This window comes from Grammomys surdaster, unplaced genomic scaffold (assembly GCF_004785775.1).
Source record: "Grammomys surdaster isolate TR1022 unplaced genomic scaffold, NIH_TR_1.0 174, whole genome shotgun sequence".
NCBI lineage: Eukaryota > Metazoa > Chordata > Mammalia > Rodentia > Muridae > Grammomys > Grammomys surdaster.
This window is the reverse complement of record NW_021604622.1, coordinates 19,823,181-19,850,646: the sequence shown is the minus strand read 5'-3', so window position 1 is coordinate 19,850,646 and position 27,466 is coordinate 19,823,181. Positions and strand designations below refer to the sequence as shown.

General features: G+C 40.6%; 1 protein-coding gene across 2 annotated transcripts in view; it reads right to left on the bottom strand.

Moving 5' to 3' along the window:
• Positions 1-27,466, bottom strand: part of March11 (membrane associated ring-CH-type finger 11) — a 94,450-nt gene that overhangs the window by 7,363 nt on the left and 59,621 nt on the right. Inside the window, exon 3 of one of the 2 annotated variants that reach the window (XM_028767691.1) lies at positions 11,615-11,807. The exons of the other annotated variant lie outside the window; for it this stretch is intronic. Coding sequence (XP_028623524.1) covers positions 11,615-11,807 — 193 coding nt within the window. The remainder of the gene's footprint in view (positions 1-11,614; positions 11,808-27,466) is intronic. 2 annotated transcript variants of the gene reach the window in all.

Genomic DNA, 27,466 nt, shown 5'->3' with positions numbered 1-27,466 from the left:
GGCCGGATCTCCAAGGCTGGTCACACCACTGCTGAGAAGAGATCCAGACTGTGGAACCCATCTTGATGCAGAAGTAAGCTTTCACTGGCTGTCCTGAGTGAAGTAGACCCTTTTCCAAAAGGATGCAGGTTAAATGTGTTTTTGTCTACCATCACTGGTCTGGTCCAGTTAATGAGCATTGCCTACTTTGTCTACAGCAAACATGGATTGACAGCATAAAAAAGAAATGTCTCCTCATAGTGATCTTTGAAGGTCAGATTCTTCCCTGTTTCCTTATTAAATGGAATCTGTCAGCCCCTCTTCCCTTCCTATCATCACCAGATCCCGTAGCACAGATCTGTACTGTTGATCTCTTGTACTCTAATATCTTGTATAAACACTGTGGTTCCTACTCTGCTGTGTGTTCTCAGCCTGTCTGAGCCCTTGTCTGCTTTTTCCTTTAGGTGGATGTGATTCTTATTCCATTCCCTGGCATATGGAAAAAACTTGCTGAATTCCAGGGAATGAGGAAAAGAACAGCAGGCACCAGTGGGATCTCCAGAATGCCTTGCAAGTGCAGACTGAATTAGTGTGCTAAAACTTTGATTATAGTTCTTTCAAACATTAGAATAATATTTTAAAACACTAGCAGAGGAACTCAAATAGGTGATTCAAAACTAGATTTGAAAAAAGCTTAAGAGGTCACCATTGCCCATATTCTAGGACAGTAGGCTTTGACTTCAGAGAAAAGGGGGTGGAACCATTGGTGGCAAAAGAGTTACAGGGGATTTGTATTTACCCAAGAAACTATGCATCCTCCTCCATTCTCCTGTCAACCTTGCCATGAAATACTTGGCTAAATCAAAACAGTTATGAACCCAGATGCTTAAAATGAATGTCTCTCTTGAACTCACATGCAGCACATAATCACTGCGATGTATGTGTACTTATACAGTCTTATATAGACAGTCTGCAATCACAGGTCTCCTTGTCCTATGCCTGCAGGATCTATGGGAATGCGGGTTCCATCAACTGATGTGCGAAACCTATGCTCCATCCTGGGCATTGGCCTTTCCAGTGGTATCATCTCCAAGCTCTGACTCCACTTTCCCAGTTCTCTACCTTGCCCATCTTTCACCTCTTAGTGTGGTTTAAGGATATGTTTTTTGTCAATTCCCTTGCTTGTTTGCAATGTTTTCTTACTCAGAAGCCAAGAAACCAGTGCATCCCATCCTGAGGCTATTGTCTCACCTCATAAGGTCAGATGCATGGCTCCTCTGTGTCCCAGATGTTCTGTATCACCAAATGTAATCCTATCCCAGAGGCATTCCCCCACCTCTCTGAACTTGATCCTATTTCCTGGGGTAAAAATGTATTGTTTTGCTGTATCTTGCAGGGTTCATATACTGTGGCCTTGGAAGAGTGTTGAATCATACTAGCGGTTCTTTGTATGCCTAGACTCAGCTTCATCTCCCAGTGCACTCAGTAGGCAACCATCACATATTACTCTCCTGAGACTCTTCCTATATTGTGCCTTCTCCAATCAGATGCCCGCTTGAAGGCCATCTTGGTGATATTCTCTCCTACAGTGCTCACCCTTCACAGGGTCCATAGTTTATGTACCTGGCAACCTCCCTCACTGGAAGCTGGGCTCAGCTCACTGTACTCTTGGTGATGTCAATTCTCTTCCATCCTTGGATCTTTACACTTTCTTCTGAAGTCCATCTAATATCTCTCCTCACCATCTGTTTATTTCTAACTACCTTTAAAATATGCCACCCAGGAGGCAACATCTTTCCCAAGTGCACATCCCTTTTAGATTCCATCCATTTTTAACTGCGTCCTCTGTCACACAAGCCTGGGAGCTTGTGTTTCGAGCCCCTCTTCATACTACTGCAGTGTTTCTCGTCTCTGTGCTCCTCCACCCTGCCATATCTGCTTTGCTCTCCTTATCTGGAATGACTGCTGGCTGGACCACCCAATCCCCTCTCCCTCTTAGCTTACCTTTCCTACTCTGGCCGTGGTTGTCCGTCCTTTCAATTTCCCTGTGTTCCTCAAACTTCAGCTCATCTTGCCCAAATCATTTTCCTTGTAGACACTGGTCTCAGCTACCACATAAAAATCTCTACCTCCAATGTCTATCTCCAGCTACAGACTCTAAATTCCAGCTGCTTTCTGGCCACATTCCCTAGGAGTACCCAGAAATTTTGACAATGATAAATGGTCAGGAAGAATCCATGATCTCTCTCTCTCCTTTCACCATTGTCTGATGCCCCATCCTTCAGAAACTGTTATCAACCAACCTTAGTGAGTGCAAGCTGAGAGGCCCTCCATAATCCACAGCTGCAACTGTTTCCAGTTGGTTCCATGGTGATCACTGTATCTCTTTTCATTGTGGTAGCTTTCTACCAGACCTAAGAAATCCCTAATCACTCACTTAGATAATTGCAATATCTTTATTACCTCCCCCTACATGACTGTCCATCATTCATACCTATGATTATCAATGATATTTCTTCAGTAACAGGATGTTCAACTGTATGAAGAAAAATTTCTTAGGGTTTCTTGAACTATGATTTAGAGGCCAGTCTAGTTTGTATATCAAGTTCCTGTCCAGTCAGGGTTATATAATGAAACTGAATCACGAAAGAAAGGAGAAAGAAAGAAAGAAAGAAAGAAAGAAAGAAAGAAAGAAAGAAAGGAAGAAAGAAAGAAAGGAAGAAAGGAAGGAAATAAAGAGAGAGAAAGAAAAGAAGGAAGTAACGGGAGGGAGGGAGGGAGGGAGGGAAGGAGGGAGGAAGAGAGGAAGGGAAGGAGGGGAGGAAACAGGAAGGGAGGAAGGGAGGGAGGAAACAAAGATCTGTGAACTACCATATGTATGTAGCTTAGATCCAGTAGTTGCTGCCCCTCTAGACCCTTCCCATGCTTCTGCTTTCCTTCCAAATTTAGCTCAAGACTTCCTGCACACAGACCTTGCTAACCCTAAATTGATTATCCATCCTCTCTTCGGTTTTTCAGAAGTTTCTCTCCTGGCCACTTTCCAAGTTGCATTAATCTTTTTCAATGGATGTCTCTCTACAGCAAGTAGACAAAGCAGTGGGCAGGCTACATCCCTGTTCTACAGATGCAAAGAGGCCAATAGTGAATTTTTCAGGCTAGGAAAGTCCCCTGATCTCTGTTACAGCTTCTCATTGATAGCACACACATACATGAAGTGGCTTTATCTCCATACAATATTATGAGCATTAATGTTTCATTTTGATGTGATTTTTGTGTATCATAAGTTCTTTTGGTATATTTAGCCATTTAAAATGCAAAAATAACAAAACCATTCCAACTACTCTCAAGTCAAAACCAGGCAATGTGTTGTATCTGGCCCTAGGCCCTGTGTGCTGACACATGCAAGTGACATGTGTGTCTCAAAAGGCAACTGGAACTACCTTGGCTAGACAGCTCTCTGTGGAGAGACACAGGTGAGAGTGTCTCAATTTCTGATGAAGGAAATGGAAGTCAATAATACAAGCATACTTGGTCTGCTATTCTTTTACTTTTGCTAATATTTCTTCAGAAGAACTCGGTCTTTACAGAGTCATGTAAGATAAGGGCTTACTTAAGATGGTGTCTTTAATTCTACCCCCTCATGGAAGATCTATGGGGTTAATAAGTGATGAGAGCCCACTCCACCACAGCCAAGAATGGCATGTACCAGAGATGAGTTCCTTTCTTTTATTTCCTAGGGTTCAAAATGCAACAGCATCACTAATAGCCAACCATGACAATAATCCTAAAAATTATTAAACATCACTGTGATTAAGGCCTAGAAAACCCTATAATTTATACCTTCAGAGAAAGGGAGAATGACCTACTTTTCAAAGCACAGAAAATATGAACTTTTTTTTTCTGTTAACTGTTTCAAATAGCCCAGGGCTTCTCTTTCTCTGCCCCTAGCAAGCACTCAAATTGTGGTCACAGCCTGTGATATTTGAGGCTGGGGCTGGTGTTCCGGGTAGACTTGGATTGTGTTTCAGGTTGTGTGTCTTGATTACATCAGACACTTTCTGAATGAAACAGTGGCATTTCCTAGGGTCCAGGACAGTTAGCTGATTCTGAAGTCAAGGCATGATATGTCCATGTAAGTAAATTCTACTACACCTGAAGAATGACTTCTAGGGAGTTAGCAGAGTGTGCATTCTGTAGTAGTAGTCGACAATCATGGCACAGACTCTGATGGTGCAGTTAACCGTACAGCTTATCATCTCCTTCCACTTAAGATGGGCTTCAGGGGAAACCCAGAAGTGCTCGGGACAAGAACAGAAGACAGTTCTGTCCTTACAGAAGCAGAAGGGTAAAAGCCTCCTAAGAGCCAAACTGCAGTACTGAATGATGTGGGTCCCTGATAAAATTATAGCTCAAGAAAAATAAAGTAATTTCCTGGAGCTGAAAATTATAACGAGACAGACATTCAAAACAGGGAATACAAGTTACTCAACTTTTGTGGTTGTTATGCCAAGCAGTGTTTAAGGTGGGTTTCCTTTATCACAGGTCTTGTGATTCATGCAGACTTAACCACATCTGTGCTTCCTACAAAGCTCAGCAGAACACAAAAACAGCAATACCTCCTACAGCCCACCTTTAACTAAAGCCCAGGCTGTCAAACACAGAACGGAGGCAGCCTTCTGCACCCCATTCTATGGCTGAATGTTGACTATTGACTTCAAAGCTCCGTTCCCGAATAGCTCCATGGCTTAGTTCCAAACTGGGTAGTGATGGTGGTAAAGGATGGGTAAAGGATGGGGTGTGATGGGAAAAAATGCATCTGGATTCTGAGTATTTTGTCACAGGAAAACATCTGCATGTTTATTAAACCTTTTTAATGGGAGTAGCTAACAGTGTTGAATGGAGAACACTTGTTAAGGTCAGGTCACACTGGAATGCTTGTGTCTGGGGAGGGGTCAGGAGAACAGCTGGCATCTTGGGAATTTACTATCTACTTCCCACAAAAAATGTTAGCACACACCAGAATATGCTAGACTTTGGTGGTGGTCCAGCCTCACTTTAGTTAGGTCTAAGAAAAAGCCTCCTCCATTCAAATGTCCCAAAGTCATGCCTATAGAACAGCATCCCCCCCCCCCAGGACATAAATAGTAAAGCAAACATACTGGTACTCTCCCAGTAACTTTACATTATTTATTTGGAGCCATCAGATAAATGTCATATGCATCTATAGACATTTCACAGCTTTAACATGTACGAGCTTTAGACAATGACCTTGGATCTGCTTCACCCACAGACATCTTACCTATGATGAACAGTGGAGGCTCCTTTGCTGCCCCCTAAACTATGACCTGTCTCAACTTCTAGTGATAATTTATTTAACTCTTTTGTCTCTGCTGAAAATTCATTCTTGATGCAAAACTCTTAAAAATATTGTCAATGTTTATTTCCAAGGCACCAGAAAACAAGAACTTACTCTTTTCTCATTTTTTGCTTGAGATGTAGTGGAATTTTATGTTCCCATAGCAGGAGATTTGCCAATTGCTTATGCCAATTGCTTCATGTTTATCAAAAGCAATGTAGATAACCTACAGACCTGTTTTAGAAGGAAACCTTTTGTGATTATGTGGGCATCCCTGATTTAAAAAAAAAAAAAAAAACAAAAAAAAAAAACAAAAAAAAAACACCTTATGGGAATACTGAAATGTCTTCAAGCCAAAATTATTCATCTTTACTCACTTAATACTGAGAGAAAATGTACTTTAAAATTTTCCCTTTAACATAATATTAAACCACAAGTTTATTCTGCCTACTCTATATCTATCTATCTATCTATCTATCTATCTATCTATCTATCTATCTATCCACCCACCTATCCATCCATCCATCTATCTCTCCCTCCATTCCCCCTTTTGCTAACTCTAGCAGCCAGCTCTTTATTAGGTAAAACCCACACCCCTCAGTCATTCAGTTGGTTTTGGGGGATGCAGCTTGCCTTTCTTTGGGGCCAGATGAGGAAGGGACCAACAGTTGCATATCCTACTAGGCTGACAATGCAGGCCCAGCAATTAACAATTGAAAATACAGGGACTTACCCTCCCTGTGACATGTGTGGAGATGGGTTATCCCAACAATCCTAGCCATTCCATGTTTATTAAAGATTTCTTTCTATTTTATATGTAAGAGTTGATTTTCCTGCATGCATGTATGTGCACTGTAGGCATTGCAGATGTTGTGAACTGTGATGTTGGTGCTAGGAAGGAAACCTAGTTTCTCCACAAGTTAGTAAGTATTTGTAATCACTGAGCAATCTCCGCAGTCCCTGTCCACATTGGTTCTCAGGAAGGGTGTCTCCTACTGTTGCCACTGGACATGTCCATCTACCTAGCTCATGAGCAATTTTCCTGTTCCCTCTTCCACTGCCCACAGGGCTGCTCTCTTTACTGGCACATGCTGCCACAGTGGACTGTCTGGCATTTACTTGGGGTCAGAGTATTCAATTCGAAGTCATCGGGCTTGTAGCACAAACACATTTACTCATTGAAACATCTTGGTGGCCCTATTTTTTTATCTCTTAAACCTGGGGGAAATTTTACAAATTGAAGCAAAATCACTTGTACAGTGACTGCTACTCTAAATTACAAGGCCAGACAAAAGGATTATCTTGGCTCTTTAAAATGTAAATGTATGTTTAATACAGTCAATCAAACATTGAATTGTATTTATCATTTTGATGCTCTATAGTGAAGTGTGAATACATTGGTGACTCTAACTTGGAGAAGTTTATGTGCCCAAGAAACTTCAGCCCGATAATTATTCGACTATGAGAAGTACATTTCAATATAGCGATCCTCATGACTATAAGACTTGTTTGAATTTAAATAACTGTTGTGATTGAAAATATAGGAGAATAAAAATTTAGCTGCGGTAATATGAGCCTCCTGCTGAAGGAGCATATGCTTCAGTGTTGGCTGTAACTGGTAGGGTAAGAAGAAAATATTTTGATCTGATCGTCATTCTAGCATATCCTGCTTTACTTTTTAGAATTCCCTAAATTTGGAAGCATTCAAAAGCAGTACAGAGGAAAGAGCTATATTAAACGTGTCATTATTTCAGATGAGATTGGTTGCATTCAGGGTGGAGTGGTTGTAAACTTATGTCATTATTGCAAAAGAACCCTGAGAGAGATCCTTAGTTCCTGGTAAGTACATCTGAGTATGCGTACCAGGGTGCATGAGGGTGCTAATTTTCACCCCTTCATTCTCTGATCTTGTGCTTTAAATTCAGAAATGAACTGGGAGAAGAAAAACCACTGATGAGTGTGTTTACTGCTTAGTCAAGTGAGAAAGGTAGGCTGTTTTCTTCAACTACTTTCAGCCAGAAGATTTTTTACAGAAACAAAAACTGAAGGTGTCAAACAGCAGAAGCAGCTGACCACAGAGCATCTAAGCATTCTGGGAATCCAGAGTGTGTAAGCATCAGTAGGTACCACTCTCCATCGCCCTTGCTGAACTTCACCTCAGAGACAAAACATGAAAGGAAGTCACAGGAAACTCACTTTGTGTCTCTGTATACTGCATCACTGCTCTTCAAGACTGTAGGGAAGACAGCCACCAGCTGGCATGACCCCAGGTGGTCAGGCTTATTTTCTTAGGTAAGATGGCCATACTGATCTAATTATAGAATTGATTTGAAAAAAAATGGGGTGATAGCAGGCAAGGTATGGGAGAGCTAGAACTTTTCTTTGGTGGGTTGTAAATGGTCAAGTCTGTATAGTGGATTAGAGAAAGGGGTCTTCTAAAAATCTAATACATATGCCTACTACTCTATTCAGACCCTCCAATCTCGGAAACCTGTCTGAAGAAACAGTTAAAACAGGTGTGTCCTGCAGCATTACCCCTCATGGCAAAAGTGACATTGAATGGCTTATGTCACCATCAGCAGATGGAAGGTGAAGTAAATGGTAGAATAGACAGGCAAAGGGTTGGAGATCACATTGTTGGATGGAAAGCCCTATTTCCTGTACTCCTTAGAGCATAAAAATGACATTCCTCAGAGTGTCTATAAGAACAAACTGATCTGGATACGCATTAAAATGTTGAGAAGAGATGTCCATTCTTATGACATAAAGGAAGTCTCTACAGTGATTTGGTTTTGTAAGACTTTCATAAAATAGCTGAATTTTATATTTTTTTCCCTAGAAGAATCATGTATTTTTCTGGATTATTTTTAAAAGAACATTCCACTCAATCTGTCAATCTGTTCTTTCTTCTTTCAAAAACAATCAAGTTTGGAAAGCTTATAAAATTCCTTCCAATTGTTTCTAAGCCCTCTCTGTGGAGAAATGAAGAGGCCTCCTCCAGTACTGGGAAGGCTGCATCCCTGCTCTCCCCAGGCATCAGCCATTAAGTTGCTTGCCTGTCACTTCCTCCATGAAATTTCCTTGAGACTTCCCCTCCAAGTAGTGCCCAAGCAGGGACCACTCCCTGCACCACTGAACTTCTGTTTGCCTACCCATGACATCACATCCCACTATATTTCCAACTGCATGTTTACACACTTATGCTCTCTGTCAAACTAAGTAACAAATGGTGACAGGAAATCTCCAAGGAATTAAGTTTTGAATGGCAAGGGTGTGTGTTCAGAGAAATGGGGGCCAGCAAAACTTTTTAAAGGAAAAATGAAGCAAGGTGGATAAAATACATTGAAATTACAAACTTTGGCCATGGCTGTTAAAAAAAATCAACTACTCTCAAGGATGGGTATCAAGGGAGACACCAGTTCAAGGTCAAACAGGTAAGGAGATAAGATGTCCTTACAGAGGTATTTTCTGTGTGAGGTTGTGGTGGCCTCTTTAAAAAGCTCTGGCTTTACAGTCTTTGGAGACAGTTCCTAACAAGCATGAGTACAAGATCACCTACGCACTGTTCCAACATTTAATTTGCTTGGTTGACTGATTATTAGGGCTTCAGAAGATGGCAACATTTTGGTTCTGAAGAACTCCTTATCCACTTGAGGCCCTGGCCTGCCTGAAGACAGAAAAACAACTGATCTCACTTGTGGTCTTAGCACCTGCCACTGTGTTTGACAAAGAACACGTCCAAAAATTGGGTTGAGCAAACTCAACTCATAATTGTAAATATTCCAAAAAATTGCAAAAAATTCTTTCTAGTTTAACGCAGAGTCTTCATCTCCTAGTCAATTGTTTCTAAGGTGTGATTTTTGTTAGCATTCACTTTTAATTAGGAGACATTTAATTTAATTTGCAACGTTGGCGGGTGCTGATCCTGGCAGTACTCCAGTTGGCTAATGCATCCCTTACTATGTTGCTTTCTCGATTTCTTGGGGTAAAAGAACCTGACATTTTCACAGATCTAAAATATGCTAATTAATAAGGTTACCAGCGGAAATGCTGTTTAATCTGGATTGATGTTTTTCTAACTCTGCAAATAGATCACTGAATGAGGAGAGTGCGGACTGAAGAACCAAAAGTCAACAGAGCCTGTTTTCAATATTTAAAACACAGACACAAACTCACGCTCTAAAATGTCTCTAGAAAATACGGCAAGTATTTTTGTTTCTAAAAGATTTAGATTTTATAAAACGAGAGAATATTCAAATTTCAACAGAGGAGCCCAAATATAGCACATATTTCCCAAAGATCACTAGTTCACATGCCTGTGTTCTTGAAGCAACGATCTCGTAGTCTTAATTAAAATGCTGATAGTAATATGTTATAACTTAGCAACGCATGTACACTGCAAAGCTTGTCGAGATGCTTTTCTACTTAGGAGGCATCTGATCCTTCTTAGTTTTACAAAGAGGTAAAGAAAGACAACCTGATCTTACAAGTTAAATTTTGAGCCAAGCAAGTTACAGTGTTTGTTGCTGTATTTCACTTTCTTCTTTATTTTAGTTGGCACACAAAAATACAAAACTTCAGCTATTGGTATACATATAACACTCATATTAACAAGTAAATAGATCTATCTTCTCCTGAATTTATCCTTTACTTATGGTAAAGACTTACAAAATCCTTTCCTCCAGGCTAAGGAAGCACTTCCCTTGTAATTTCAAAAGTATACCAATTTTTATAAAAGACATTGCAGAATAAACACATTCTCTGAGATGCTTGAGAATTTCATGTGGGGAATGATTTCATGGTTCCTCTTTATTTACAGCAAGGACCCAGACATTAAATCTCCATCTGCGCGGTTACTGTAAGAGTGCTCACATGTGTGATCAGTCTAATTACCCAGGCAAGCTGTACTTAGATTAGCAACCTTCACAACAGATGAAGGAGAAATCCTTCATTTCTCATTTTAGGCCTGACATTTCATCATGTTCTTCCTTGTTAGCCTTGTATCCGTGACAAGAGAAAAAGAAAGGAAGGAAAGCTGGGATGACTATATTTTAAATGTGTGTAAAGTTCCTTTCATAAAACAACTGGGGATATGGAAATTTCTAGTTAAATTAAGACTCTCATATGTACAAACATCAATTCAAGTGACTTAGCAACACTTTGGTGTTTCTGACTTGCATAACATATCCAATATACCATTGCGAACAAATAGTAGGACTCTTCCATAATCACAGTTGCTTTTGTTTGGATTGGATGGTCCAGATTATTGGCCCATTGCCATGGGAGGAAAGACAAGATGGAGGGATGAAGCAGATCTCCTCAAGCCGAGGCTAGGATCAGAAACCAAGTCATCTGATCACACATGCTGCTTTTGTCCATCGGCTCTCCATCCAGCTTCAGTGTTCATCACCAGTGCAGAAAAATATGGACAATACTGACTCCAACCCTACCTCTCAAGACTCAGCAGGTCTTGGATGAGCCCGGAGATGGGCATATCTAAGCAGGTAACAGGATGCTACTATTGCTGTAAATCATGGCTGACTTCCCCTTTGGTTCGTCTTACACCCCAGCAATCTTTTAGGGCAGGCAAATTCCCCTGGGTGCCCTTCACCACGTGCTTTTATAACAACCCATTAACTGTCACCATCACAGCGCCTGCAAGAACACTTCACACATACACACCATTGAGTGATGCATGTTGTGTTGACCAGTCAAGTGAATCATGAGTATGACTTTTCCTGTGAAGTCTATTTTAGCTACATTTGGGGAAAGTAAGCACATTGAGACAAAAGTAAGCGAAGAAAATTGTCCCATGCTCCCAACTTTACAAGGGGCCATTTACGTTCCCGAAAGAATCTGAGCTCCCACTATGAGGCAGGTTTTTTAGGGCACAGTCATCTCTGCAAACCCAGGATATTGCTGTTGGCATTGGCCCATGCTTCCTTAGCCTTGGAAAGGGAACTGATTTGTTCTTGCCCCATAGGCAAGTGACATTCCTAACATTGCTCACCCCAAGTAATTTTTAAAACCACCTCATCTTTTTGGCTGCAAAATATGCCACATTAAATGACCTCTGACCTGGTTTTTTTTTTTCTTTTCAAACTTCACCCAGAAGCAGCCAAGTTGTGGCCACTTCCTCTTCATTGCCCCAGTAATTAACCAGAAGTAAAGATAATGTGTACAGCAACATTCTACACACATTAGACGCGACTGGTGAAGATAGAGGCTGAAAGAGATGCATTACTGACAGTTGGTGAATATTTAACACTGTGGTCTTACCTATGCACACTAGATCCATAAAACCATACATTCCATAGCAGATTTGAAAAAGGATGTCCTTCCTCTGCCACACTGCATAGGGGCTGAAGGCTGACCAGAGGAGCCAAGTCACACTCGCTATTAAGAACAGGGATCCTAGGATTACAGCGATCATCTGAACTTTCTCAACCAGTGTTATAGAAATGCTCTGCCACTAAAAGAAAAACAGAGGCATGTGAGGAAAAAGTGCTGCGCAGAGTTCAAAAGAAAAGGGAAAAATTACATGTTTAGTGTCTTTCGTTCTGGTGTTCTTCCCCTCTCCACCTGACCATTCCCCACCCCCCAATGAATGTCTCCATTATAGGCAGGACATAAAATCAGACAAGCAGATAACGATCAATGAATCGCCCTTGACTGTCATTTTCATCAATTCTCCATTCTCAGTGTTTAATATGGTTTTAGCCCAGATAATAATACTGAGTGTAAATATTGAGGAATATTGGGTACCCCAAAATCACATACTCACACCAAATTAAATACCTTCTGACAACACACAATGAGGGCTTCTCTATCCCATTCCCCACCACCACTCAACCCCAATTCACACCTGATTTTTTTTTTAAGAAAGGGAAAATTCTTTCTTATTCTTGTAGAAGAATGAAAAATGGAAAATACATTATATGTGATCATCAGTAAAAATAGTCATTGAAAGTAATACATATTAAAATAATCACACAGAAACTACAAAGCTGTTCTTATCGGTCCATCTTCTTCTCTATTAATCTCACATTCTTAGATGTGACTATCTCATTATCAGTGGGTAAGCCATGGGACACTTTTATCGAGAGTTAAAATGTGTATACCAATGGTGGATCTTAGAAACACATGAAACCATAGTGGCACACAGTATTCGACAAAAAGTAAGTTAATATTTTACATATCAATATTTGATAGGAACACTAAGTGCTCAAGACATCCTTCAGTGGTCCTATTAGCTTGAGAAGGTCAATTAATCATCTTCTCAGTTTTGTATGCTTGAGAAAGACACAAGACAAGAACTGATGGTTGAGCCATAAGCAGTGAAAATACATTCCAGTTACCATGAAAAACACAGAACAGACACTTGGCCTGTGGAGGAAAGCCCTGGCTACTGCCGGGATGAGCTAATAGAAGAACCTTCCTCCAGGGAACACAACCTGCTATGTCCATTCAATAAATCTGGTTTTTTTTTTAACACTCATACTTACCTTAAGTCTGAGCATACAGGCTCTGAATATGCTGTACTAAATGATGTACAGTGATTCTACCCTTCCTTGTAACTTTCCTTCATATTCCCTCCCTCCCTCCCTCCCTCCCTCCCTTCCTCCTTCCTTCCCCTCAATATACTTCATCAGTTGTCAACCAAATAATCAACTTGTACTGTTTTAAATCTGAACTTGATCTCCAGTATTCACAAATATATTGTCGAATTCTAAACACTTTCTGTATTACATGTCAACATATATTTAAAATAGTACTCTACAATCATTTACATAACAAAAGGCAGAACCACCACTCAGTGACTGTGTAATGTGATAAACACAGTCTTCATTTGAAGGTGAGGTTTCCTTTATTCACTTAAAATACCTGAATAAATAATAAGCCATTGTGTGTTCTTTCATCTTTACAAGTGAGCAAGGTGTTGTTTCAAGTGCATTTGTGCTTTTCCCTTGGGCTTTCTGATGTAATTAGGACACATTAACCTGCCTACTGAGTATGTGTGGTAAAGCTCCTTAAGCTTCTTGTCACTCAACAAATGTGGAGTGTCACTGGCACATGTTCTCATGTACTGTGGATTTACATTAAAACTTGACTTCTGTATTACAACACATAACGCTGGCATGCACCTAAATCGATGCCGCCACAATTCCATGCATGATTTTACCCTGTATCCATCACTTCAGGTAGATAAAAGCAAACCACAAACCAAAGCATATGTTTTGAGGGTTTTGTTTTTCAGGTGAGCTCACAATCAGGGCCCTGAGGCCGAAATTCTCTTGCTGCACAGAGTCCTGACCACTGACGAATACACCAGTGCAACTGGTTCTGAAGTGTGTCACACTTTTAAGTTTACAAGGTAATGGTGATGGGTGTGTGTGTGTGTGTGTGTATTCGCGTGCTTGTGTTTATATGTATGTGTCTCTGTATGTCTGAATGTATCAGTGTGTGTGTGTGTATGTATGAGTCTGTGTGTGTATGTGTATGTGTGTGTGTGTGTGTACGTATGTGTGTGTGTATATAATTGATTTTCATTTAGAAGTCTATATGCTAAGTACATCGGACTGAATCACAGGACTACTAAGCAATCAAAAATAAGTGACTGGAATTCAGCTAGAATGTTCTTCTTCAGTGGAATATATTTTCCTCTTGCCAATAGTCAGTGTTATTCAGTGTTGAGTAAGCCATTATACTCAGCTTCAATTAGACCTACTGATGATTTAAGCTTATTCATAAAGGTCAGTGACAATATGATGTCTCTAGGGACAGTGTAGTTATCTCTAATAGATGTTTGCTTGTGGGACAACAGTGGGAAGACTTTGATATAGCTGGAACATAGGAGAGAGTGCTCACATGGTCTCTGACGTTGGAGTCACCTAACTTTTCTGTAGTCAAGTTTCAAACCCACAAGATATGGTCCTCCTTTGCAGAGAAGGTAGAGGAGTAAAGGGACACTTGCCAGGAGCAAGAAATATGAGTGCCAAATTTAGAGTGGCTTAAAATGTGAATGCCTATGGTTTTGAATACATATGTTTAAGGTAATTTAAGTAAACTACAAGGAAATAACAATCTGATTCTGCTGGAATGGGAGGGCCAACTATGTACTATTATTACAGAGTTTTTCTGTTGGTGGTGATTCTTCAAACTTAGCTTTAAAGAAGGTTAAACTGCATATACTTTACAGCGGATCCTCTGAACTATTCTGGTACCACTCTGTGAGTAATTCAACTTTCTCCATTAGCAACACAACAAATTGTCAAGTAAAAAGATGTTCCTAGTGTGATGATAAGCCCTAAATGTAACATCACTTTACTGAATGTAAAGTAAAATGTAGTGAGGACAAACACTGTTGAAGTCAAAATTATAGAATGTAGTCACTGACACAGGGGCTTCCCTACAACAATACCATCTTGGTGATTTCTTCAGCCTCTCTTAACAGCTCCTTCATATTTCTAGCATTAGGTATAAGTGGAAGGAAGGTTATCTCATTCATCTCATAGGAAAAAAAATAGCTCTATCTTCTATGGTAGGAAATTTAACAAGCATCTTTGCTCTCAGAAGTCAGAGACAATCCATAGGATCAGCTCAGTGACACTACATTTTTTTTTTACATTGTACATTTTCAGTCCAATGAAAATGAAAACTCATGATTTCTTGAAGCCTGTCTTTCTACTTCATGGCATCCAATGTTTGTAAAACGATTTGAACTTGAGCTGCATTTTTCAATAGTGAAACATATTTTTCTCCTCTGGAGACACAGGTATAGTACTACATGCCTGAAATCCCAGCACTAGGAGGAAAAAGAGGAAAATTGCCACAAGACTGAGCCAACTTGGTCTCCTGAGTAACTTCTTAGGTAACTAACTATTACTCCTTAATGAGACCTTGTCTCAAAAGGCTTCTTATATAATCCTTTCCTCCCTCCCTCTCCCTATCCATCTTTACCCTTCTCCATATCTTTCTAGCCCTGTCTATATGTCTGTCTACCTCTATCTCTCCTTCACTCTTCTCTTTCCTGCATGTATGAGAGAGAGACAGAGACAGTGAGAGATACACACTCAGAGGGAGACAGAGACAGAGAGACAAAAACAGAGGCAGAGAGAGAAAGCATGTGTGTTTCATTGAGCTCATGTCATGAATGGAAAGAAAGATGCTACATTAGAAGTTAAACTGGCTTTCCAAACTTACTGTTATTTCACTCTGGTCCATAACATTTGATCTGAGATCCTGAGAAACTGCTTGTATCTGAGCAACTAAACTATTGCTCCTTGAAAAATTGGGGCCACAGAGGTCCTCAGTTGGAAGTTTGGCCTCATTGAGTGTCCTGGAGATAATTTATAATAACTTATATTCATATATGGCCAATATATTCCAATCATCGTACTGAATTATAGGTATTAACTCACTGAATTACCATACAGCTCTGTGAGAGGGCTACACTCATCATTTTAAAGATAAGTAAATGCAATCAGAGATGATGGGATTGATAATATTGATTACCAACTTGACAAGATTTATAATCACTTAAGAGGCAAGTTCTGGGCCTGACTATGAAGGATTATATTGATTAGGTTAGGTTTCTGGCCATGTCTGTGAGGGATCATGTTAGCTGTGATTGGAGGGCCCACCTTGAAGCTGGGAATCACCATTCCCAGGTCTTGGGTCCTAGCAGAAAGACAAAACAAAACAAAAAACCAACAATAACACAAAAAGCCCAAAAATTAAAATAAAACCCCAACCCAACAACAACAGCAAAACCTAGCTGAGTTCAACTTGTCAGTTTACTTCTTAACTACAGATGTAATATGAACTCACATGTCTGCTATTACGGGCCATACAGTGTTGGTCAAAATAAACCCTTTCTCCCTTAAGTTGAGTTTGTCTGGTATTTTATCACAATGGCAGAAGAAAATAAGTGACATATAAAATTGGTACCAGCAGTGGGATTTTTGCTTTGATAAGCCTGACCATGAGGAGTTTAGGACTCTATGACTATTTCATGAAAGAGATGTGAAAGATTCTGACAGTTTAAAACCCTTTGCATGCTAGAACCCAAGTATACTTGGCTATTCTGGTGGGAGCTTGGAAGAAAAGATTGCTAAAACAAATGTACCTAGAAGAGACCCAGTTTATGAGGAAGTGGACTAGGAGTCAACTGTGTGATATTTTGGCCAAGAATCTGCCTTCAGTCTGCCAATGTCTTAAAAAAGGGTGAGTAAAGTTGAATTTAAAGATGATGGACTCTCTTTGATAGAGGGCATTTCAAAGAGTAAAACATTCAGTTATGAGCATTGCTGGCTACTTTCTATGGCTGTCATGCAGTTTTGTAGTTAAAGAAAGAACAAAATATTGAACAGAAAGATATTTAAAAATGTGCAGAATATTAAGGCGGAAATGAGCTTAAGTAATTTAAACTTTCCAGCCAAGGCACATCTTGAAAAGAAGGCTTTGACCATTGTAGCCAAATATCCTGATCTACACTGGAACAATAGGACCTGTGCCACAAGAGCTGCCCTCTACCAACCAATCCGGGCTAGAGAGGATCCCTGGCCTACAAAAGGAACTAAGCCCCTAGGCATAGTGTTCCCCCATGATTGGCATAAAGAAGCTTGCACATCTGTGGTCCATTAGGGCCAGGCTGCGTCTCAAACCCATGAAATTCGACAGCAGCACCAATGCTTGCAGATGTGAAATATGCAAGATTGAGGGGAATCATAGAGAGCAGGTAAGGCAATGTGTGACAGGGTCAGAGTCCATGCAAGGAGTCCTTAGAGGACACTATGCGAAGTTGTAAACTGCAGTGGAGACCCCAGGAAAATGAAGACGCCAAAAGCAAGCGGTGTCTGCTGAGGAAAGTCACATGGGATGGACCAAAGTAGCAGGAGAGGTTGTGTGTGCTTCAGGCAATAGATCTGGAAGAGTGAGCCTACCGAATCCTTCTGATGAACTGATGATTCTATCGAAGGCCCTATGTGCTAAAACTGGAGCTACAGGATTTAGTGTTTGTCCTCCTGGGTTTCAATCTTACTTTGGTCCCATTATTACTTTATATGTCTTCATCCTTCCCTTTTGGAAATTCTATGCTGTTGCATGTAAGAAATATGTAATAACTCATTTTGGATTTCATAAATAAAAGACTGCCTTGTGTATACGATGAGACTTGGACTTTGGATTTGTAAACAATATTAGAAGTGCTAAAGTCCCCAATGACCTTTAAAGTTAGACTGAATGTGTTTCTGAATTATATGATGTGGCGTGAGCCAGAAGCGTAGAAAGTGCTGACTTAAAGGTGATGTATTTGGATGTTGGCAAGTGGAGGGGAGTATTGAGTAGTAATATTAATTATTAGCACAACTTAGAATTAACTAGGAAGCAAACTTCTGGGCAGAATGGTGAATAATTATCTTACTTGGGTTAATTGAAGTCTGAGGATCCAGCCTTAAAGTGGGAAAAACTATTCACTTGGCCTAAGTCCTGGGCTGCATAAACTGGAAAACTGTCTGACCTTGAACATTCATTCATGATTCTCTATCCCCTCATTATGCAAGCAAGGTGACCAGCTCCTGCCAATTCTTGCTGCCAGGATTATACCCTTGAATTTCGAACCAAAATAAACTTTTTTATCTTTTAAGTGGCCTTTGTCAGAGTTTTTTTTATCAAAAAAAAACAGTAAAAATTAAAGCTAGGACAGTAAGCTAAATTATTTCCCCAAGCTTATCATATTTAGGACTAGAAATAAGGCATAAGCTGAAGGGGTGAGATTCCTGCAATTATACTGTTAACATACTAGATTTCATAATTCTAGTGAACTCTAATGACAATTTCATATATCCTCTTCTATGCAACGCTATGACATGTTTCTGGTGATGCTCCAACCCTGTGTCCTGTGGTCTGTTAAAAGAGGATTCTAGCTGGACTTGCAGCTGAACACTAATCCCACCCTAACCCTCAGATCTGTGTAATCCTAGGTCCACATTCCTAAGGGAAGAAGGGCCAAGCCTGTAAATACCATCAAAGAGGGCTTTTCAGATCAGCATGAATCCTCAGTACTTGGCACACAGTTACTGCAGCACTTAAGAGAAAGTGATCAAGGGGGATCAAGAGATCAAGAGGAAGAGAATGAAGGGATGAGGGGAGGGAGGGAAGGAGAGACCTCTCTCAGTTCATTTTATTTCACTCTCTCAGATATCATTTATGACTTTGGGCACTGAGTGTGTTCCTTCTCTCTCTCTCTTACTGATACTACTCTCATCCCTTCCAACTGGGCTCTGAAGCCACCTCAATTACCCAAACCATCCTGTTTTCCCTCCTTGTTCTTCCTCTTCTGAGGATGGCTCTTCTCTCCTGGCCCTCAAATCCACTGTTTATACATCTGCTTAGTGCCTGTTACTTGGACCACAGGCAGCCCTGTGGTCTCTACATTTTGCACAGACCACAGGTTTTAGGATGCTTGAAGCTGAAATTCATCCCCCTTACACTCACCACACTGCTGACCCCACCCATCAGTGCCTGGAAATGTGGGATGCCAAAAGTGGCTTCTTCCATTCATGTGACTGCCAAGAGGCCCTGTCTTTCACATCCATCATTATAAAGTTTGGCTCTGGCCAAACCACCAGTTGAGATCTGTCCCCCAACACCTAAGTTATTTCTGAATCTCCTTCTCTGCTTCCTGTGCCTGCTCTCGTTCTTTCTCTACCTGTGTAAGCAGCCATGGCCTGAGCATGTTGTTCTTCTTGGAAGAGCAACACAGATACAATTACACCAACCACACAAAGGCTAAGAGAAAGAAAATCAGTAGCAGCAAGGGCAGCCCAGCAAAAGCCAGCTAAGACTGGCATGAGCTTGCAGGAGCTTGCTCAGCGGCATCCACAGGTGCTTCTGGAGCCTGGAAATTACAGCTTCTGAGATACAGCCACAAAAGGAAGATAATCTAAAGGGTCTGAATCTCTTTAATTTGGACTAATTTAGAAAAAAATATTCAACTTGCATCATAAAGTACATCTTCTCTGAACATGAACTCTTTTAGAAGTGCTTTTGTCTGTTCCAAAAAAGATACAGACAATACATATGGCCAGGATTAGCAGCACTGGCCATGCCAGTCCCTCATCTCAGAAAAATAATGTTAATTTCTCTGAAATCATAACAATGGCAATCTTACAAAAAAATTATTACTGATCAGCTTGGGTTTATTACTGCCTACAGAGAAGACAAGATACAGAGTAAAGTCTAGGAATTTTCTATAAAACATGTCAGGAGACCAAGCCAACACAAGATCTAAAGGTTCTGGGTAAATGACATCCAACAAGTAAGACACACTTGGGTATCCAGGAGATGTGACCTCCATCTTGCTCTCTGAAAGAGTTAGAACATTTCTGTAAGAGCCCAATTTGCTCCTAGAAAATAACACGTGCTAAGAGGACACCAGCCTGAACTTGAGTGCAGGGTTTTGGGTTTTTTTTTCTTTCTTTTTCTTTTTTTTTTTTGTGAGCATTAAATCATTGAGCCCAAAGTACTGTGTCATATTTGTTTTTACAAGGAAGGGCAGATATGAATCATAAGCTAATGGGTCTGTAGTAAGATGATAGGTGGGATTACTCACCAGGGCTACCCAAGAAGACATCTGTTCCTAAGGAGTGTCCTCATCAAAAAGAAATTAATTTAAATGCAATTATGTTCAATTATCTTTAGATAGCATTTAGGTTGTAGCCCTAGAGTTGAGATCTCGGGAAAAGAGACAGAAAACTTGCCATTGTGGGATCAGAATGACAAGAAGATAAAACATCCCCTTGGTCACACGTCTGTTCTTAATAGAGTAGCTTTTTAGGCTGCAAGATAAAAGTGGTTTCATAGTTTGGACTGGAGCTTCTTTGCTAGAAAATCATCTTCATAAACTTTTCAGGGCTGAGATAAAATCAGAAAAAAGAAAGCTGAAACCTAGGCAACCTCTAGAAAATCATCAGAAAACAGAACCATGTGCTTGGAAAAGTTAACAGCAACTTAAAGAATAAAAGAGGTTTTGTAATCACTGACTCTATGTCAATCAACCTCTTACCATAAAGGAATTAAATAGGTAGCATGGGAAAAAAATCACTTCCTCAAAACTGACACCTGAAGAAATGGAATGCATAAATAGCTCTTTAGGTTATGTAGTCCAGGCTACCCCTTGGAACTACTGTGCCTCTCAGAGCAGAGCTTCCCCCTCCAGATCTGCCTTAGTGTTTTGGGCACTGCTGTCTGCATACCTAGCTATGAACCAAAGTGTTTAAACATGATTTACATGAAATACATTACAGAGAAATAATTACAAAGAAATTAAAGGCTCAAGTAAATTAAACTTATAAATTAAGATGTACTATCTTAATTTAATTAAGATAAATTAATAGTGCTATGTACTATTAAGATGTTTACTGAGCCATTCTCTCCAAATTTAAATTCTGGATAAAAATAGAATCAAAATATCATCAGGAAAACTGTTTCCTTGCTATTGTTCATATATTTACAGATCATATATTTAAAATGATCTTCTGTCAGGTGGTGCCCATCATTCCAATTTTTATTCTCTTGGATGACAAAAGAAAAGCAAACTTCCATATCCCTGGTTGGGGTGAAATTTCTACAAGAATCAGATAGCTATAAAATCTCTGAGCCCACTTTCTTATAAGAGAACAGTCATCACTGTCATCTCCTGGCTACTGAAAAAGCACACACTTGACTGACACTATCCTGACCATAAACTGTCACTTCATTTAAGTAAAATTCCTTGACCTAAGTCATACAACCAAAACAAACAAACCAACCAAAATGTAAACAGGGCAATGGGTAACTTCTCAAGTGTTAAAGCACATGCAAGGGCTCCTTGTTATTGGATAAAATTCAGAAAGTCAATGAAACAGTTTCTTAAAAATACCTGGAAACCACACATCAGGACAGATGAGGAATCTGGTTCAAGGCCATGTGAAGTTGCAGATGGGACACACAATATAGGTCAGGGCAAAAGAGATCTGTCAGCCTGAAAAGTTCTAAATTCAGCTCTAGACGAAAGGCATCAATGTGAGATAAAGGTTTGGCTATGAAACAAGTCAAAGCAAACAGGACTGAGACTTAGAACAGAGACGAGTGCTAACCTGGGAAGTGTCTTTGGCCAGATCCCAGGACACCCATTGCAGGAGTCAAATGAGCCTTTCAGAGTAGTGTCTACCCAGAGTTTCCCCCAAGGAAACTGGACCTTCCTTTACAGGCCAATTATTAAGGATCCTATGACCACAGACTTGGGAGCTTACTTGAGAAAAAGCTTATGTATTTCTCTATCATTTTCCTCCAAATTCCCCAAGAGCTATCCACATCTCACTTCTCTCACTTGATTGGTCCGATCTTTTAAAGATTTTTCATACATTGGACAAGGTGCTATAAAATGCATGTATCTCCCATATTCTTGAAGCTTCATACTACCTTCTCCTTCATTTTTAGTTTTTTTTTATAACAAAAGTGGGTCCTATTCATTATTTGAAATCAGATAAATGTTCCTTGTGTAACAACTGCCTAATGTCATTAGCCTTAGTGACTTAATTTTGTCACACATGATTTATAGGTGTATAGCAGTGCATAATATATATTGATCCAGTTACTCCTCTAAATACTGAATGAATCCTGTTTACATGTTGGGGACCTGGGAACCCTACATAAAGGAGTGTGAGACTATAGCTGTGCTGAATTGTTCTCACCACAGACAAGTAGGAAGTGCCTTTGCTATAGGAGAATATGAAAGATTTTCAGTGTTTTCAAATTTGCCTTTGCACAGAATTTCTATTGCTGGCAGCTATGTTATCATCTCAGCTCACGAAGAACATACACTGAGTATACTAATAGTGGACAAAACAGTGACCTTGGTAACACGGGATGATAGCAAAAGGCAGGCATTCTCTTCTGTGGGGTTATTACAACTATATTTGTCCCTTGCTTATAGGAAGACACCATGTGTGTGACAAAGATGAGGTTAAGAACTGGTCCCACCACCAAGTACTTCATCTCATAAATACCTGAGTGGTATTCTCTGTAAGTGATATTCACTATTGGTGTGGTTTGGATATGGTTTTCATGTGCTGGAAATTTGGTCCGCAGTGTGGAAATGTAGTATGTCTTTAAGAGGACAACTGAACTTGGTATTATTATATATTTAGGAATATATATGTGTATATGCAAACATGTATGAATCTAACAACAATTAATGAAAAAAGAGGCCATGATTTTAAGGAGAGCAAGGATGGGTATGTGAAAGGGCTTGGAGGGAGGAAAAGGGAAAAAATGATCTAATTATATTATAATCACAAAGGAAAATTAAAGCAGTGTTTTCAAACGGAAGAAAAAAGAAGGAGCTATATTCCCAGAGGAGTGATATACGTCTTACTTGGACAGTTCTCCTGAGTGAGAGTAGGTGTAAGTGTAAGCCCTGCCAGAGACCTGGGACCCAGGGGAGGAGGGAAGCTCCAGGGATTCTCCAATGAGTCTATGGGGGTTAATTATACCTGAGATTCCTAACACTGGAGAATATTGAGCCTAAAGAGGCTACCTCTGGTAGTCAGGCAGGACTCTTAGTAGAGGGAAAAGGACCACAACCCACCCACAAAGCCTTCAACCCAAAACATGTCCTGATTACAGAATGTTCAGGGACAAAGATGGAGCAGAGACTAAGGAAATGGCCAATCAATGACTACCCCAAATTGAGACCCATCTCATGGACAAGAACCAATTCTTGACACTATTAATGATACTCTGTTATGCTTACAGGTAAGAGTGTAGCATAACTGTCCTCTGAGAGGCTCCCCACTACCAGAAGCCAATGAAAAGAGATGCAAAGACACACAGCCAAACATTAATTAGATGGAGCTAGGGGAGTCTTGTCGAAGAGTTGAGGGAAGGATTGAGGGACCCAAAGAGGATGGGAACACCACAGGAAAACCAACAGACTCAACTAACCTGGACTCTTGAGGGCTGTCAGAGACTAAACCACCAACCAAAGAGCTAGTATGGGCTAGACTTAGGTCTCCTGCTTATGTGTAGCAAATACCCAGCTTGGTCTTCATGCAGGTCCTCCAACAACTGGAGTGAGGAGGGCTGTCCCTGAATCTGCTTCCTGTCTGTGGATCCCATTCTCCTAACTGGGCTGCCTTGTCTGGCCTCAGTGGGAGAAGATGCACCTAGTCCTGCAGAGACTTCATGTGCCAGGGTGGGGTGATATCTGGAGGGTGCCTCCTTTTTCCCAGAGGAGAAATGGAGAGGAAAATGGGAGGAAAATGTGGGTGGGAGGGCTGGGAGGAGATGAGGGATGGGTATTAGGATGTAAAGTGAATGAATGAATGAATGAATGAATGAGTGAGTGAAGAAAAAGTAAGCCAGGCCCGAGAGTCTTCGAATCTTCCTACTTTGTCATGTGATCTCCTCTGCAAATGCTCCTGACTAGTGAAGCTATTTACCTTGAGGGCCTCACCAGAGGATGAGTAGACAGGGCCACCTGATCTTGAGCTTCAACCTCCAAAACTGTGAGCTCAATGTTTTCTTTGTAAAGTGCCCAACCTCATCCACTCTGTTATAGCGAATAAGTAAATACATGGGAGCTAAGACCTAAGACAGTCATCTGAGAAAAACTGCATTCGTCTTAATGACTTGTTCTCCTTCCCTAAATAGAGTCCTTGAGACTAAAGACCACAAAGAGGGTGAGTCACAGAGGAGAGGAGACACAGTTCTTGAAGCTAAATGTTGATCCTGTAGCATCTACGACCTGGAACAAGACTTTGCTTCTGTTCCAGGTTTGAGAAGTCACACTGTGTGATGACTCCACTGGTGTAAAAATACACATAGAGTTTTCATATACACACCCAGTGGCTCTAAAATATATGCATCTATTCAATGTGCATTTATCAGATGCTCGGCATGTGTGATACGTGTAGAAATCGCTAACTTTGTGAAACATTCCTATTCTTTGGAGGTCAAGATATACTCATGGAAAAGATGAATATGATACTTAGTGGGTGGATCTATTTTGTTCCTTTTGGCCATTAGAGGAAGCTTACACATCAAGTAACCTTGAGTCAAGCTTAGCAGAATGAGTAAGAGACAGGTAAAGAAGCTGTTGGGTGGAAAAAAGACTTTGTTAGGGAAACTTTATGATTTTTCTTGTGAGAAAGTAAGAATTGACTGGGCTAGGAGGTTTCCACTATCAATTAGAGAGCCCGACTCTACCACAAAGCACTGACCATTACATAAGTACAAGAAAGATGGCTCTGGGTGGGGTAGGATGACTCAGAGATGGTTTCCTGCTTAGCTTCTTCTGTTTTCCAAGGATGAGCAAAAATGCTGTATCCCAGCACATGTGTTATTCTGTCTTGTGGCTGTTATAACCATGGAGTGGCAAGCATTTAACACATTTAACCAACAGCACATGGCAGAAAAGACCCTGTGTCTATCTATCCCAAACAAGACTGTCCTTCTGTAACCAAGGTAACTTTCCTGGCACTTGGAAGTCACAGCAGTCAACAACTCTTGACTTCCCTGAAATCAGCTGAGGCTACCTGTGGAGAGCCTGGGCAAGTGGAAGTGACACCATGTGCTGAGGACCTTCCTGGCATTAGCCATGTGACAGAGGCACTGTCCGGAAAGAAACTCTCTAGATCCAAGGCACAGGACTGGCCACAGATGCGTAAACTTTTCAAACCTCAAAATGAAATGCAAGAGGAAGATGGTTGCTTAGATATCTAAGCATCAGGTCAGCGCTTCTGCCCTCCGCCGTGGGAACACGCTGAGATTCAGGGTAGTGCTTAGCATTCCACTAATTCATTTGAGCTGCTCAGTTTCCCAGCCCCTGCTCACTTCTTTGCCTTTATGGGAGATCCAAGTTCATGACTGTTCTGCTTCACAAGTTCCTTGGTACCAAGGAATTTACTAATTTACTACTTAATCTGATTTTTCTTCCCTGTCTCCTTTTACCAATATGTTAACAATTCTGTAACAATAAAAGCAAAACAAACAAAACTCTTAAAAAACATAGAGACGCTTCCTGGATGATAGAAGTGTTTAAAAATAGATGGTGGCTACCCGAGCCACTCAATGACCGAGACCCATGCAAATGGGGTAAATCTATGATATGCAAGTTATAGCTGATAAAACTTAGTTTCAGAGTCTGAAATAAATATATGTCCTTAAAGTAAAAAAACAAGTGGAATCTTCAACAATTATGTGCCTGGTTGGTGTGTGCTATATTCTACTGCAAAGTAGTTGGAGTACACTTAGTCTCCTGACAGAAACTAAAGAAAAGAATCATTGGCCTAAGCACAGTGCATTCTGCTTCTGTCTTAGCAGATTCGAACTATGGGTTGCATTGGATTCTAAGGTCCTTCCTTTCGCTGTATGATTTTGGACAAGAAGGACCTTATTTTGCTCAGCATTAAAATGAAGTAACAGTAGAGGCTTGGGTGTGACTCAATGATAGAGCTCTTACCAAGCATATACAAAACCTAGACTTCAATTCTGACATCACAAAGGGAAAAAAACATATAAAACAAAGTAGCAACATATTCTATATGGTTGTAGTAAAGGCTAAGTAAAATCTCTCTCTCTCTCTCTCTCTCTCTCTCTCTCTCTCTCTCTCTCTCTCTCCACACACACACACACACACACACACACACACACACACACACACAGTGGGTTACATTTAGCTATACTCTTGGTTCTACACTATACCTTCTCTGAGAAAAGGAAATTCCTGAGCCCTGTTTCCAGATAACATCTCGTAAAGAGTGATCACTGCTTTGCCTGGAGGTGGCCACACCATCCAGCTTCCAGTTAGACCCCAATCCACATGTCATTTTCTGATATCAGATTATAGTTGGACTCAAGGAAGCCCCATTCACTGACACAAACACTGAAACCTCCCATTTGCAAAAAGGCAACTCATTGCTCCCCCCAAAAGGAGGGGAAGAAGACAGGAGATGGTAGCCTATTTTATCCTTCCCTTGGGCAACACTTAAACACAATAGATAAATGCCTTTTCGGGACCCTTCAGTTTTTTTCACTGTCCCTCCAGTAAAAGTTTTCTAGGAATCAGAATAAAAGCTTTTCCTCAAGGGCATCTTCCCCTTGTTTAAATACTGCACCACTCACTCACATGTTAATTGGGGATCCATGAATCTGAGGGCTCTGCCAAAGTATAGGATGCTGTGGTGAGATGCCTAGGCTACCAGACAGAACTCCTGACATGTGGAGGCTTGAGGCCAGTGATTGCTACCAGCTAAGAAATCCAGTAATCCTAAGACACATAAGCACTGGTAAGTAAGTATCATGTAGAGTTTTAAAACATTAGAAGGTGTAATGGCTGGTTTTGTGTTAACTTGTCACAAACTAGAGTTATTAAAGGGGAAGGAACTCAGTTGAGGAAATTACTCCATGAGATCCAGCTGTAAGGCATTTTCTCAATTAGTGATCAAGGGAGAGGGCCCAGTCCATTGTGGGTAGTCCTGAGTTGTTTAAGAAGGTAGACTGAGCAAGGCAGAAGGAGCAAGCCAGTAAGCAGCATCCCTTAATTGCCTCTGCAGCAGCTCCCTGCTTCCAGGTTCCTGTCCAAACTTCCTTTGGTGATGAACAGCAATGAGGAAGTGTAATCTAAGTAAACCCTTTCCTCTCTGACTTGTTTTGGTCATGGTGTTTCATTACAGCAATGATAACCTCAACTACAACAGAAGGAATACATTAGGAAAAAAATTCTCAGAAGGTATTAGCCTTTCTCAGCATTTTTCCTTTTAACTTGATCTTCCCCTTCTTGCCTGTGCTAAGAACTGTGAGTTTCCCTTCATGCACATCTATAGAAATATTCAAATAACGCTTTAATATCTGATTTAATATCTGATTTCAGATATCATACAAGGTATGTGAACAATATGACCACTGGAAAGAAATGGGACAAACACACGCATCAGGTCCTAGAGCCATAGTCTATGAAGGATGGTGTTCTTCCCAATACCAAGCTATGACAGCCCAGTAACAGCTTCCTGGCAGAGGCATGTCTTTCTGTAAATGGCAGGGAGAATCTGGGGACATAAAAGTCTGAGCTGAGACCATCAATGCAGC